General features: G+C 40.6%; 2 protein-coding genes and 1 long non-coding RNA gene across 4 annotated transcripts; all 3 read left to right on the forward strand.

Moving 5' to 3' along the window:
• Window positions 1-393: 393 nt before the first annotated feature.
• Window positions 394-1,436, forward strand: LOC109465496. Its single transcript, XM_019762855.1, has one exon. The coding sequence runs from the start codon at window positions 531-533 to the stop codon at window positions 972-974; it is 444 nt and encodes a 147-aa protein (XP_019618414.1). The 5' UTR covers window positions 394-530; the 3' UTR covers window positions 975-1,436.
• A 3,877-nt stretch (window positions 1,437-5,313) lies between these two features.
• Window positions 5,314-7,427, forward strand: LOC109465501. Its single transcript, XR_002139961.1, has 3 exons — window positions 5,314-5,392; window positions 5,990-6,198; window positions 6,667-7,427. It is a non-coding gene; the product is annotated as an uncharacterized LOC109465501 (long non-coding RNA).
• A 22-nt stretch (window positions 7,428-7,449) lies between these two features.
• LOC109465495 (von Willebrand factor A domain-containing protein 2-like) lies at window positions 7,450-15,726 on the forward strand. Of its 2 annotated transcripts, none has more exons than XM_019762854.1 (12): window positions 7,450-8,336; window positions 8,694-8,771; window positions 10,083-10,260; window positions 10,500-10,661; window positions 11,000-11,222; window positions 11,387-11,518; window positions 11,989-12,110; window positions 12,269-12,424; window positions 12,852-12,929; window positions 13,254-13,440; window positions 13,966-14,017; window positions 14,494-15,726. In XM_019762854.1, exons 5-11 carry the CDS (start codon window positions 11,003-11,005, stop codon window positions 13,986-13,988), a joined length of 918 nt encoding a protein of 305 aa, XP_019618413.1. In that variant the 5' UTR covers window positions 7,450-8,336; window positions 8,694-8,771; window positions 10,083-10,260; window positions 10,500-10,661; window positions 11,000-11,002; the 3' UTR covers window positions 13,989-14,017; window positions 14,494-15,726. The 2 variants fall into 2 exon arrangements, with proteins under 2 accessions (XP_019618413.1, XP_019618411.1); XM_019762852.1 differs by having other exon boundaries at window positions 13,966-14,013; window positions 14,494-14,507.
• Window positions 15,727-16,113: the final 387 nt, after the last annotated feature.

Genomic DNA, 16,113 nt, shown 5'->3' on the forward strand with positions numbered 1-16,113 from the left:
TGTATATCCTCCAAACAATAGAAATCGCAAGAAAGGCGTTGGTTTCAGTGGGTAATACCCTGACGTACAACGTCTAGACACTACGTCAGTGGGGGAATGCCCTGACACACTGGAGAGCCCCAATGACTGTCTCTTTCACCTTTGCTAGATTTTAGACGAATTTTAAAACCTTAGTAACACGTAAAAAAAAGCAAATCATAGGATGCAGACAAGAAAGTTGTCATTTTTCAAGGAGGAGAAGCTTTCTTTCTGGCAAGAAATGTGTCAGAGTGTGAGGTGTTACATGGCGGCATTTTCACTTTCACTCTGTTGCAGCAATATCAGCGAAAACGTAGGAAACCAGTGGTGAAAGTTTCGCCTTTCACAGTCCACTCAATTTGCATAATCAACGATTTATTAGTAGTAGTACCTAATTTGTATTCATCATCAATTTGTGTAATCAACTAGAAAACTGGAAGGCTATCATAGAAAGCTTATTTGGCGTTTTAAGTTTCCTTCAGACCCTGAGTGAGCCGACTGAAGCTGAAGCCATGTGGTCCAGCAGCGGCATCAAGGGCGGCGGAGCGGGGCCCGGCGGGGCACGGCCTCCTCACGACATCACCAGCCAGCAGGGCCTCCGTCAGCTGTACAACAGCAACGTGGTCCACGCCGAAGAGATGCGACGCCCGTTAGGAAACAGCACCACGATGTGGGGGCCATTCTACCACACCGGCGCTCGGGTCACTCTAGAAGACGGCAGCAAATACCTGGTTCACAAAGGGTCTGATTATGGGGTTAGTTCCAAAACCGTGGTCACTGATGCTAAACACATGGGAGATAGATGGGTTCAGAAGGGTAGGGTCAGAGAGGTACAGGGAGCATCCACCGTATCTGACTTCGTTAAAGCTGGTGGGAAAAGTTACGTTTTCGGTATTGATGACTGCCAAAGCGGCGTCAGACGTATGATGAATCGGCCTGGAAAAGGCAAGAAGTAGGCCATTTCGCCCGCATAAACATAAGATAACCGGCATGGTCTTGTATGTGCTCATATCCTATTTAATGCTTGGTAAACTAGCTTAATTTGGTTACCAGCTAAGAATTGCAATGTCAGCACGGATTATCATTAGAATATTAAGACAGTGTGATATCTATTTTGCTGGCGATAGGCGCGCACAGAACAGCAAAATTATTCAAGCAAAAGAGAAATAAGTAACTCCAAATGCAAATCTTTGTTGTGCAAGGAATGCAGCGATAAAGAATTAGCCAAGTAGATGTATTGATAGGGGGCTAGTACGTACAATGTGTTATTATGGGCATTGTGTACTATCTTTTGTGTTCTATTAGGATTAACAATGTAAGCTATAATAATAAATGCTTCCGCTCTGAATTTACCTTATTGCCTGGTTCTTATCTGGTATTGACACTATAAAGTAGTTCTTTTAAAAATCAGACTCCTACCTTAGGCCATGTTGATTTGATTATATGGATGACATCCTCCGGGAGCCCCAAAACTGATGCGCGCGTGCGAATAAAAAAAAAATTTTAGCAAAAAAAAAAAGTTACTTTTCATTATGAAATCTACGTGGTCATGAGGGTTGAGCAAATGGCACAGAATATGGTTTGGCGAATAATCTAGTCTTCAAGTTCATTTCTTTACAATTTCGTCTTTTTTCGTTTGATTTTGGCATTCTACGACATTGGTAAAGTTGTTATTATTTTTTTTTGTAACTTATGGTATATTTTTGCTCATTTTGCAACTGTTTTGTACGATTTACAGTATGGTTGAAAACTTTTTTTTTTTTTGGAAACGGCCGAAAATTCATGCGCGCGCGGATGTCATCCATATAATCAAATCAACATGGCCTTAGAGAAGAACGGCCACTGACACTGCGAAAGTTTATGTATCTAGAGCCATGAAAAGAGAAATGTTGTTTTAAGTAGACTATTTCATTGTGATCATGTACTTTTCTTGTTCACTGGAAGAAAGCCCCCTTGGTAATGAGTTAACTGTTTTCGCACACCAAACAAAATGCTACGTTCTTATAAAGAAACTCGAGCATGTTTATACTTCAACGTCAAAAAAAAACACATTTTGTGGGTATGATCGACACTCCGTGCCATACGTGTCGCAGATGGAATTTTGATAAACTATATAAAGTCAATAATTTAATGCCCTGAAACCATATAGTGTTTTGACTAATTGAACTGTATACGCGTTTTCAGTTACACTAACACATTATCGAAGGTTATGAAAACACGATAACAAGGATGTAATCTGATTAAACAATTAGTTATTCAACTACGTCACACCATGACGTAGCGTCATTTGAATAATTAACGTGGCATTTGAACCAATGAGAAGCCCCTTCTTGCGTAAAAATGTGTAACTGACACGTTGTCACTTTTGGGCATCAATCATAAATCCATGCAAATCTCAGTTAATGGGGAGACGCAAGAACTGAACGTGGATTAAACTTTCTGCTATCTGTCCCAACGGGTGCCGACCGTGCGTTGTCATCTACCTGATATCCCTACAGATTCATTTAAGACAAAGGTACAATATGTCTCTTTGTTAGAGATTGTCCAATAGCTAAATTTGTAAAAAGTATGGCCTGTGTTCGTGTGATCTGTGGCTTATAGCCTGGGGACCATCCTGCTTAGTCTCTAGTGAAACTTTACGGGCTAAATTTTTCCGGAGCACATAATATTTTACGAGGAAATGCACGGGGGTCGACCGGTCCAATACCAATCCAATAGCATAGCACCCAGGCTATTATATGTCCATGCAACAGTAAAACATTTATAGACCACGATCTTGGAATTCCCAACCTCATATTGAGAAACAAATACCAATGCAGATGCATGGTGTCCTTTTGTCAGATATACATTTGTTTTATCCTTTAACACTCCTTTTATGTATTGGTATTAGACGGAAATTTTGGAATTACCCGCGAATGAAGCGTATAGTTTTTAAGTGGGTTTTCCAGCTACAATATTGATAACTATATATAATACTATATACATAAAACTCTTAACAGTACTAGTGACCCACGAGAGGGATGTGGGCGAAAGAAGTACTTGTCGTCGCTTTTCTGCTGTTTGCCGCCATCTGTGGTTCCAATGCTCGTAAGTACAGTCGGTTTAACAAATGTTTACCGCGTGAGTGTGCCAGTACACAATTGGAATGCCTGTGTGTTGGATACCTTACCATTTTGCATCCACAGTATATCTAAGTTCATGTTTACCACGCCAAAAATAAAATGTATCGTCACATTTTCGTGTACTGCAGCAATAGCCCAAAGGCTCGCTTTGCCACATTATGTGGCATGTTGTCAGTACTATATACTAGTAGTAGTAGTGGATCACAGGTTTGATTGATGAAGTAATGCCAAAGACATTGTACATTCTGCTTAGCACTCAGAACATATTAGGAAGGGTGTGGAAAAGCCTTTGACAGGTGGTATTCTTGAGGAGTCGATTCACAGCATGACTGGGGCATGCATAATTATCGTTAATTTCAAGTGGAGGTGTTTTCATGTTAAATACTGTAATACTGTGAGGACCATGGGCTAAGGAAACGCGGATGGGCGCCGCCTATGTACAACATGGTGAGGGAAGGGCTTTGATTTTGGTCAACACATTTCGTGCTCGCATGTATGTTAACTGTAGAATGCAGCTTCGACGTTGTATTCCTCATCGACTCGTCTTCCAGCGTGGGATCACGCGGCACGGCTGCTGCCAATCTTTACATCCTGGACGCCATCGAATGCATGAATGGGTACGGCTATGATATTGGAGTAAGTATTCACAGTATATAGCCTGCCAGTTAACAGCCATGGATTATGGAGTTTAATGACCGGTCAATAATCGTCATAACCAATGGCTGTTGGATAATCGAATGATATTCAGTCATTGGTATAATCGTTAGTTATATAGGCGTCCCGGCATATGCCATGTACACACTAGGGTGGTTATCAACAGCAATAATATACGATAACTTTATTGTATTGCTAGGGGCTCGCTAGAGACTAGAGATTTTTTTCTATTTCAACATTGATCACAAGACATGGCGACAAGTTTTTTCAACTTATCTTCATGATGGCAACAACGCAGACACGCACAACAGACGCACTAATTTTCACCTGAGTTAAGTGACGAAATTCGTGTAAATTGCCAAGGGCACAAGGTTGGCGGCATGGCAGGATTCGAACTCGGGGCCTCTTGGTTCCGAGCCGAACTCCCTGTCGTTGCGCCACACGACCCCATACAAAGAATTTTTAGTGGCAAATCTTTGTTTTACAGGTTGGAGTTACTCAGTTCTCCTGCCTGTCGACAGTACACGTACCTCTGGGTCAGTTCGCACTGGACGACCCTGGCCTGCCTGCCGCGGTGGAGAACATAGGTTACACCGGAGGCCTGAGCCGGATCGGACCGGCCATGCGACAGATGAGGGACACGGTAGGGATGACATCTCTGGACTGGTGGATTGATTTGTTTATCTATCAGGATGAAATATAAACCATTAGTGATTGGAGAATCAGTAGTAGCACTAGACATATAGGAAAAACAGAAAGAGGAAATCATTTAATCTATATTTTTGTTTGCTACCAAAAACATATTATTAGTTCCCCTTCCTTAACTGTATTTCTCAAACCCGGACGTGACCCTATAGGTCTATATTTATACATGCATATGGCTGGTTTATTGCCAAAATGTACATTTTCTTTTTCTACATGAATGCACCCACGGGGTGTCTCAGGCTGACTCTCCGTTTTATTTGTTTCTCGTGTTTATTACGGCATCATCAAAGCTATTGAAGTACTATGCACACACGCACACACACACACACACACACACACACACACACACACACACACACACACACACACCATCCTCATGTACGTAGAACATTTAATGGAAGGCATTTCAGCACCATGGTGAAACGTCAGCAACTTGCGATTTTCTAAAGACAGCATCGCAAGAGTCAATGTGTAAGGACAGCTACTACAGTTTTGTACGTATAGGAAAAGGCTACACACACACACACACACACACACACACACACACACACACACACACACATAAGCATGTAGGTCGTTGTGAGTGACAGCTAGTACAGTTTTGTACGTATAGGAAAAGGCTACACACACACACACACACCCACACACACACACACACACACACACACACATAAGCATGTAGGTCGTTGTGGGGTTATCACTGTGACTTGGTACAGATGCTACTATACACTTACGTATATGCAAACGGCGATGCCAAAACTGCCTGGAGCTACATGACATTGTCTAACTCTATGATGTTTCTGTGTTTTGTGTAGGCTAATTTCCGCAGTGGGGTTCCTCGGGTAGCCGTAGTGCTGACGGATGGAGAGGGCCAAGGTGATGTCAATAACCGGGTAGGAAAACTCTAGTTGCTTGTTGCAAGTCGATGCACCAAAATTGATGAGAGAAAACCGTATATTCATGTAGTAGACAAATGATTCTAAGTCATTTGACAGAAATGGATTTTCCACGTTTACAGACGAATTTATTATCCTATTCCTAATACCACAGGATTCTCTCGAGACAGAAAACGTCCCTTGCATTTCCCTACGTACAAAACATGGTCAAACCTATTTAGCTTTAAATTGAGAACATCATCAGCATTTGAACTTGGAGAGGTTACATGTCTCCCATCGTATTAATTTTGTTATCAGCTTGTGGAATCAGCTTGTGGAAAAATTTACCATGATTATCATAATCATTATGATCGTTCTTGTTATAATCATGATCATGATCGTCATGATGATGGTGATGAGCACCATCATCATCAACTCATCATCAATACTCATGATGTTGAGTTGAGATGATGGTGATGATGGTGATGATGATGGTGATGATGAGTTGATGATGATGGTGATGATGGTGGTGACCATCATCATCATCAACTTATCAACTCATCATCATCATCACCACCACCACCACCACCATCATCATCATCAACATCATCCTAGATGATGGATGATTACGCCGAGCAAGCCGAAGCGGGGAGACAGGCAGGGATCACGCTGTACGCCGTGGCTACCGGAATGTTCGCGTTCCTGGATACCGCTGCACTGAACGCCATCGCCGGGGAGCCGGGCCGGGTGCTCACCACACACTTCGGGCGTCACGGCTGCGCTCTCGCCGCCACGCTGGCGGGAGATATCTGCGGTGCCTCTGGGTCAGTTCGCTTAATACAAATGTACCTCGGGCGAGTTGTATTATTTTCTTTTGTGTATCGCATGGTATTGACAGCTTGAACCCCCTCGAAATTACAGACATAAATCTTCAATAACGTAGGTGAGACGGAAAGGGGGTGGTATAGTTTTTATAGTGAAATAAGGAAGCATCAACGACAACAGTAAACGTATTCAATTTCTGTATCTGCGAGGGGGTAGTAGTTCCCAGCATATATGGTGTTTCTTACGTTAGGGAAAATTTGAGGAAAATTCCCTTTTTCATTTCATTTCATTGACTTGACATAGATTTATAATCTAGTAGTGATCGTATGGAGATGGGTTTTGCATTTGTGGCATCCTTTTGCAACCTAAAGGCTGTAGTGTCAACTGATAAAATTAAAGATTGCATAGGTAACAAAAGCGATGCAACAATTATAAATCCATTAGCAAATGGCTTTTCTTCTTTTTAGATGATTCTTGAGGACCCCAACTCAACCCTCATATCGAAGAGTGGATCTGAGACCCAGATGGGAAATCTGACATCCGGAATGCTATTGTGAAACTAGCACGACATGATTCATAAGTTTTAGTTATAGAACGTGCAGAATCAAAAGATATATGCCTTGCGTATGGTCTATAGTATAACAATAAGTTGAAGCAATAGACTATTTTGATCATTTAAAATTATTTGTCCTACACACGAGTATATCGTTACAGGCACAGGGAAATTTACATCATATCATATATACCTATTGATACTCTATGTTGATCAATGGACACCTACTAATCACGTTGATTTCAATGTAATTGAATTTCTCATATTCTCCCGATAGCCTAATTGTTCTTTTACAGTAGACCGGTAGTGGAAACACAACAGTTATTCTACTCACAACTACGGAACCACCAAGTTAACGTTTTCAATAATTGATACTACATGGAAATTTTCGAAAGTATAGAAATATGTATTATGTATTATCTACAAAATCTCTCTTGCTCTTGTATAGCTGTATTCTGAAATTCTATCATTCTAACCAGACATATAATTAAGGAGACAGTGGCATCGGAGGAAGTCTGGCATTACCATTGTATGTTTTGGCAAGACAGTTATGTTAGAGCTCATTAGTATCTGACACATACAAATGACGCTGAGTACACCATAATACCGGATTAAAATACCTGATGTTGTTGTTGTGGCGTTCTGGTAAAAGCCGGTAAGTGTTTACCAAAGACCTCTTTAATATTTTATTAGATCGACTTTTAGATTATAAACGCTTCTCTGATCTCCAGTTTAACTTTAACCAGAGGAAGTATGATAATCTTTAGCATATAATATCGCACCAAGCGACAATATCAATGTTGAACAGGATACCAGCTGTGTATTACAGGCGTGATGCTGAATAAGATTCGCAATATGTGATATTTACACATGGCCACGAAAAACAGGGTGTTAACATGCAATCATGGTGATCTTTGTTTCCTTTGCACGGGACTACCATTCCAAAAATAAATAATCTTCCAAAATGTAATATACATGTGAAAATGAATGACAGCCCATTACTGCTTTTAGTGACTTGGGTATTTACATAGGACTTTGAGACCATCAGAGCAACAAGGATATGAGATGAAATCTTGGTGTTATTTATTTGTGAAGCCGTAGATTACGACTGTAAAAACACGTCTTGCCCCGAAACGCATTATCTTGGGTCAGGGGTGGAGACATAGGTCAGCGTTAAGCTGGCAGTATGACAGGCACACCTGTGTGGCACAGGATTTAATTGCGCATCGCTGTTTACAGAGTACGTCCGTACTTGTTAAACAGCGATGAGCTACGTGACGAGGCAGACATCTTGCCGTGACGAGGATCAAGGACGAGCTGGCCACGCCTTCTGGGGTGACATCTCCTGATTTTCGTAACTGATAGAAGGAAAAGGTGTTCTCGTGGACCAATGGGAGAAGAGTTCTGGCTGTCGTTTTATAACGTATTTTACTGGACACGCTGGCACCTTTAGTCGTTCTCACTCAACCAGCACAGCCCGGGCGTGTTTTGGTGAGAACGCAGAGCGGGTCGTGAGTTGGGACAACGAGAAACTCTGCCAAATTTGGTATCGACTGGGAATCATTTTCTGAGATACATCAGACGGTAAGAAATTTCCTTGCAGTTAGATTATTCACATAACAGCTAGTTCTCGTGTTTTTCACTTTCTTTCAAATGTACTACTGTTAGTACAACATTTTATTCGGTGATCAGACAGTATGTGTCGGGCGCACCGGACAGTACGGTGTCGGGCGTTCTGTGCAGCCATGTTCATTGATATACAATGTATCACAGTTGCTCACCAAATAATATGCATAGATGATTGGGAAATCGCCAATACTCCACGTCGGGTGTGAATGTTGCTTTTTACCGTGAGGTTACAAAAATAGTTGAAGAACTTGTTTGATCAACAATGCACAATTTTTGGCCTCCCCAATAAACTATTTATCTATCAATACGCAGGAGTCAAAACGACAAACATGATGTGGAAATTGTTGCTGTCCACTTTTGTGACGTTCGTCGCCATTCGCGGGACAATTGGTAGGTACTGTTTACTTCTGTTCGTAACGAGAAGGAAAACTAGGAACAACACAGTGCGATTTGTATCTGGGTAAATATTTCGTCAACGTGCATTGGATGGCACCGACTCAATACTAGTACCTTTCTGGCCCTGCCTTATTTGTATTATATCTATCATTACAATTGTATCATTTTGGCCATGGTAATTTGTGCAATTAGCAGCCTACAGAAGAACAATTTGCAGGCTGCCCGATCATGACATAGGTCTGTTGGGCATGTAATCGTGTGGCATCATTCCAATCTGCCACATTCATCCCTACACCTATCTCTCACACAGGGAATTTACATTTAATTGAATTGTTCTTGGTTGCTGTTTTGGGATGAAAGATACCCTGGGAATATTAGTCTTGATAGTTGTGAAGCGGTGATGTGGGGGAAATACACGAGGACGTAGTTGAATTTTGCATACCGAATACATTTTCCTCAACATGTTGGGGTGTGAGGATGTACCGACATCATGACACGTCGGAACTTTTGGACATTGATCAATATGAGGGAAATGTCAGAATTCTTATTTTGTGTAAACATATATCCCAGCCACAGCTTTCTATTTTTTTGCCACTTCTCTAGTTTAGAAGCGTCTTTTATTTGCACATGAAGTCTAGCTGTATATTTATAATAGATAGCGTTTTTATGTACTATTAGTTTTATGTGCTGGTGTTTTCATGTATACGTACTAGACTTTATATTCAGATAACAATGTGCATAGGTAGGCTGTTCCAGGCTTGCTATTGTGTTATCCATGACAACTTTTAAATCATTGTACAACATTTCAATTTTGCTGTTTTTTATGACTACCGATTATCTTGTCGCCAATGTACAAATATAGTTTATATAGTTTATATATTGATATATTTTGGTCTCTTACAGTTAGCTAACACTATTGCTGGTTATATATCGTTGATACTCGTACGTTTTCGTATCGACGTAACACATTTTAGAAAACAGATTTTACTCTCTCTCTCTAGATATACACACATCCAACTTGGCCATCCCAATACGATTGAAGTATTTGCATATAGCTATCCAGTTGTTCTGTTTACGCCAATTTACATTTTTTGGTAAAACGAAAGAACCCTTTACCAATCATGGCAAAAGGAGGCAAATAACTTGATGTCAGGTTCGCCCAGGGTGCCGAGGAATATTCCGAAGAAGATTCTACTTCCAATGTTGCGGGTGCACACACCTCCATTGCCTCTTTCACGTCTAAATTATTGTGTGCAACCCCGCATGTTTGAACGTACGAACGTTGTTTGTTGTCTGCATGTACAGGCACGGCCGAAAACTGTGATTCTCCACTGGACTTGTTTTTCGTTCTGGACGGGTCCAGCAGCCTGGGTCCACCAAACTTCAGGAAGGTGAAAGAGTTTGCTGCCACCGTGGTCAGCAAGTTCACCATAAGCCCGACTGCCACCAGGGTTGGTGTGGTGCAGTACTCTCATTATGCCACGTAAGTATTTTTCGTCTCTCCATATTTCGGAAAATGGATTATCCATGTATATTTTCAGCATTTGCAAATATTGTGTATGTATATTGTGGAATCATGTTGATAACAACTGATAGAGATATTAGAAATATCATTTTCTATATGTGTGTCAAAATGATATCCATCACCTAATGTATTAAATGCTCTAAGAATCAAGTAGAATTACTACGTATGTGTAATTTTAAGCTTCTTCTTAATTTCAGTTTGGAGTTTAACCTGGGAGATTATGACGACATGCTATCTACCTTGGCCAAAATCAACCGCATTGTTTACCAGAGAGGCGCCACGTACACTAACTGGGGCCTAGACCTCGCTCGTAAGAAGCAAAGTGGAGGGAGGACGAAACTGGCGAACCTGTTCCAAAAGTAAGTATAGAAAGATTTGCGCTACTGATACTGCAGTTTGATCATGATAGACACATCCTCTCATGACAGCCACTGTATGCATATATGTGTATGTCAAACAGCGATCCGCCCTTTTCCCTGCGGTTAGCGCGTGACAGCCGTTAGCCAACAATACCCCCTCGTGTTGTCAGGGGACAGGTTGCCGGCTGACCATAGGCGGCGACGCGATTGTTATAGTTGACGGCTGGCCAGCTCTAACGCAGCGAGAAGGGCAGATCGAAGGCCGCTGCTTGCCTGCACAGGCGGAGGGACCTGGCACGAGAGGATGGATTGACACAAAAGACTCACCCTCTTTATAGGTGATGATCGTCTTAACGGATGGACAGTCTGCACGTGACGTAACGGAGGCTTCTCAGGCCTTGGCCGAGGAAGGCATCATTGTCTACTGCATTGGCGTGGGCAACGTTGACCCAGCGGAACTACTGGTGATCGCCAACAACGACGCAAGCAAAGTGATTGCGTTGGACGACTTCAATGCCCTGGTCGCAGAGATTGACCAGATTTCCATCGTTGTCTGCGAAGGTAAGTCATCTATAATACTCATATTGTTAGTTACCAGCAGTTGTAGACACATAACACAAAAATCCATTGGAGATAGTGTGAGCAATATTCCAAACCTTTGCGACATGTTCAGGAAGATGAATCTGTTTGATTGTGGGAACCTGTTGTTTTCTTGTTTGCCACAGTTGCCATTGAGCGGGCCGACCCCTGTTTCAGCCAGCCTTGCCAGAATGGCGGTACCTGTATCACCCTCGATGAGAACCTCTCCTACGAATGTCAGTGCCCGCATGATTATGCTGGAAGCCACTGCGAAATACGTGAGCATCATGATTATCTTGCGATCTATGATGTACAGGGTTAGCACTACGCCATTTTGTAGAAATTTAGTCACATATTAGACCGAAGCAACTTTGCAGTATTGCTATGCAGGGTACTTTAGACTCTATTTTTGTGTCGATTACGTGGGGTACCACACAACATCAACATCAACATCCACCATTTCGGGTTCTGAGATACCGCGCGTGGTAGACACGAAAATCATGTCGAAGATGCCCTACATGGCAATGCTACACCCTCCGTTCCTCTGGTACACATTCTTCATGAACTACAAAATGGCACTCTCTCAAAATCTCTCTTAGTGTAGACAACACCTCCGCACGGTGCCGCGTCCTAATTTGGTGCTCAGTGAAAGGAGTGCAATAGAAGTGAGCCACCTGTAGTGGTGTTCTACTTGTAAACTTGCATATTTGAAGTGGTATGTACGTTAGTGGTATGTATTTCCCTGTAGATTGCGCCATCGACGTCGTTTTCGTCGTTGACGCTTCGTCGAGCATACAAAACAACTGGTTCAATGTTGCCAAGCAATTCATCATTGAGTTCGACCAATGCTTCACCGGCCAAGATATTGGGGTAAGTTTTTAATTCTAAATCTTCACATATTCAATGCAAACCCACACAAGTATCTGTCTTTTTATATGACATGTAGGAAGGCATTTTGTTTCTGTTTTCAACACAAAATGATAGCAAAATGATCACAATAATATCAAATTTCTTGTTATTTGACATAGCTTGGAGTTATTACATACGACTGCGTGCCGAGGACAGCTATCCCTCTAGGACTCTACACTGCCGGGTACGGCGGTTTTATGTACGCCATTGTCCGTGTGCCGTACACAGGGGGCCTCAGCGGAACTGCCATGGCGATTAGCTTCATGACCTATACGGTAGAACCGTAGTTTCTGATATCTGTTTAGACTGTCACAAACTATGTAGTAGAATGCTCATCTGACGATGTTATATATTTGCGTGTGTACATTGAAAAAAAAAAGATAATGGAACACTGTTAGAAAAATGTAAATCTGTAACAGTGGATAGGATTACTTGGTAATTGAGTATTTCTAAATTCTCTCCTACACTTTCCTCTATTTCCACGGTATATACATGTTTTATCTTAATGCAGGGTAGATGGTATGTTTTATCTTTAATTCTCAGCTTTGTTGACTTAAACACTATAGAGTTTCTATGAATGCAGTTCTCAGAGGAAGAACAGGGCAAGAACACCGATCTATCATACTCGTAACATGATCTTCTACATTTAATCCTAATGATATGTGTTTGTTTGTTTGTTTATTTATTTTTTTGTTTGTTTAGTCCAATTTCCGTGCCGGGGTGCCCCGGGCAGCGGTCATCATTACAGACGGGGATGATCAAGACGGCATGAGCGGAGTGGTATGGTCTATTTTTTTCAGACATGTTTTTCTCAGAACTCAGACCATGCTGTTTCGTGTCTATGTCTATGTAACCAAAGTTCTCTTTGTTGTTTCACTGGTGATCTACAACTTCTATCATATTATTTTTTTCATGATTGTGAGGTGGAGTGTTTTCTTTGTCTTACTGTTTTGAGCTAATAATATGTTTGCTTTTGATCATTGTTATGTTGATTTGAGTTCAAGTTATTTCATTGTTATACTTTGCATATTTCACTATATTGATTTGATTTTTGTCGTTAACGTTTAACGGTTAACATAAAGTCATTTGTGATGATCTAACTAGGCTGCCATGGCTCAAGATGCAATGGACGCAGGAATCACCCTGTACGGCGTGGTTAATGGTGGAATCCCAGGCTTTACGAACATCAATGCGCTTGAGGTCATCAGTGGCGGCGCTGACAACGTGTTCAGCATCCACGACGATGCCTGCCAAGTCGCCTACCGTATCCTGGGTGACCTGTACCCATGCGGTGCGTACAATTCACACACCTACACAGCAACATCAGATGGTGAAAACCTTCCACTTTTGTGCTGTGTAAACGACATGCAGTATAAACGACATGCAAATTCTATTTCATGCCTATCTTTATCATGAACAGGCGTTGGGCAGCGTCTATGGTGTCATTTTCGACAGGCTCAAGATCCAAACAAATCAAATGTTACCATACAAGATCTTAGGAATGATATGAATGATGCAATGTTACATATGTTAAAAGACAAACTAATGAATTTGAACATGTCCAAAAGCTATCTCTCAGTGCATCTGAAATGCCGCACTGGTTGTTGATGAATGCTATGGAGCCTGCATTGAAGCTGCCTCTACCAATTTGATACAGAATGGTTGCCCATTGATGCAAAATGGCTGCCATTTATGTAAAATGGTTGATATTGATGGAAAATGGCTGTACAGGATGTTTGTACAGGGTGTTTATGAAGTTAGAAATTATAACTTATATATTCTAAATTCGTTGTTATAGCTGCCCTTATGTTAACAGGTATGGAGGATGAAACTCGTTAACAGATTGACCATGATGAAGACACAAGTAAGTACCCCTTAAAAGTACAGAAACCTACTATTTAGTGCGTTTTGATGGATTATTCAAATTTTAGTTAACTATAGCTAGACGATAAAGAATATCATGAGCATTTTCATTAAATCTAATGGCATAAAATTAGCTACCAATCATCATTAAATGTGATGAATTCTATTCATACCCATCAGGGCCTGAATGCACTTAGGTTGGACATCTAGAGTATGATAAGAAAACCATGCTAGGCTTTATCTGTATATGTATATGATCTATATGATCTACATGATTATTCTCTCTTCTTGAAATTAATAACAATAACTGTCATCTGCATGATGTCTTCTCTGGAAATTTAGATGTATCCAACAGGATATAGATATATCCAACGTGACTAATTGACATTGCTTTGACTTTAGAGGGTTTTGATCTACAACAAGTATTTGAGGCTTAGAGGTGTGGAATTTATCAATAAAATCTATTTGTACTCCCATACAGACTCGCACGAATGATATAAAAACAACGAAGAATGCATCCTTGAAGAATATCTACAATTTCCAGATTTAAACTGAGGAAACCATGTAACCAACAGCATAAAGTAATTTCTGATGCAAGATATCATAAAATGTCCGATATCGCTCGGAAACATGAAGAAAAAATAAAAGATTACTTAAAGGTAATCCAAAGTATGTATAAACCTTATTACCACAACTGCATGTCACATATGCATCATTCATTGGATTCATCAATGTCCTTAAAGTTCACTAGTACTATTGTGAAAACAACTATACAGAGAACAGTGAAACTGTTGGTATAGGATTGTTCTAAACTTATTTTTTTGCTCCCGAAAGTTGGAAAAAATACATATCCTACATCAATTTGAGCACATCTATAGTTCCTACCATAGTGTGCCTTAAACAACAGGAAAATAACACAGTTATGCCCCATCACACAATAATGACATTTGGATCACATCAATTAAAGTTTATCTGAAAGGTATTGGTTTTATCTTAAGAATAGAATAGAAAGAATCGAAGGAATATATGGAAGTAAATCCTGCTTAGTTATTAAACAGACTAAACACTTTAGTAATGATCAGATAGAAGGTATATCTATGAAATTTGCAAGTACCTGAAGAAGATTTTTAAGGGCATTAAGGTAAATACATCACTGCACGTTTTACGCTAGACATGAAGCAGCAACTGCTCTATTTCTTAAGGCTATGATGGTGGTGATTTAGATATATACTCAAGGTGTGTACTCTTACGTTTTGATCTAAGCTAGCTATAATACAAAGCGCATTGGCTCCTAGAGTAACGAAGAATATTGTTGGCTTTTGTGAGGTCAAGAATCCATCAGCCGTTTAGCAAAACTCCTTATAATTGTAAACCAACATTTCAAGCTGAAATGTTAGATACGATTTATCTAGAAACTAAAAGTGTTAATCAACTTTTCTCAACTCTTGAAATGCTAATAGTATGATGTTCTTTAAACAATGGAAGTGTTATGATAAGTTTATCAATAGCTATAAGTGTTGGTCTCAATAATAATCTTGGAATTTCAAATTCGGATAATCAAAGTAAACACAAAATAGAAGCTTTACTGAAAACACATATTGTAGTAGACCTGTATAAAATCAGGTAAACCTGCAACATATATGATACACCTACATTGCATGCACAGAATGTAGCATATATCTTTGGCGAGCTTGGAATAGACAATAAAAGGTGGAGGAAAGATCCTGACTGTGTTTTAGTCTTCTTACAAACAAATCTTTTATTTATTTCTGGGATGAGACAGCAGGTTATTGTTTAATCCCGGGTCAAGTTATGCACCTTTTCTGGTTTTCCTTGCTTTGTACAAACAGAGCCTGTAAAAGTTTCACAGAAAGTAGTCGTAGAGACTTGGATTTTTTTCACTCATTGGTCACCACGTAACAAGGTCTCAAGGTCAATCCAAGGTTGTAACAGAATTACTTCTCCCTAAGTCAGAAACATCATAATTGAGACCAGCCCATGCTCACAAGGGCACAAGATCGGTGAGTGACATGGCAGGATTCGAACCCGCGCCCCCTTGATTCTAATCCGAATATTCTGCACTTACGCCACATGACCCCAG

Source organism: Branchiostoma belcheri, unplaced genomic scaffold (assembly GCF_001625305.1).
Source record: "Branchiostoma belcheri isolate BF01 breed outbred unplaced genomic scaffold, Haploidv18h27 scaffold151, whole genome shotgun sequence".
Taxonomy (NCBI): Eukaryota; Metazoa; Chordata; class Leptocardii; order Amphioxiformes; family Branchiostomatidae; genus Branchiostoma; species Branchiostoma belcheri.

Excerpts from the sequence above, each read along its gene's own strand:
- LOC109465495 (XM_019762854.1), top strand. The coding sequence starts at position 11,003 with ATGATCGTCTTAACGGATGGACAGTCTGCACGTGACGTAACGGAGGCT. Across the intron at positions 12,425-12,851 it reads TTAGCTTCATGACCTATACG|TCCAATTTCCGTGCCGGGGT; the intron begins GTAGAACCGTAG and ends TTGTTTGTTTAG. Across the intron at positions 12,930-13,253 it reads AAGACGGCATGAGCGGAGTG|GCTGCCATGGCTCAAGATGC; the intron begins GTATGGTCTATT and ends TGATCTAACTAG.
- LOC109465496 (XM_019762855.1), top strand. The coding sequence starts at position 531 with ATGTGGTCCAGCAGCGGCATCAAGGGCGGCGGAGCGGGGCCCGGCGGG.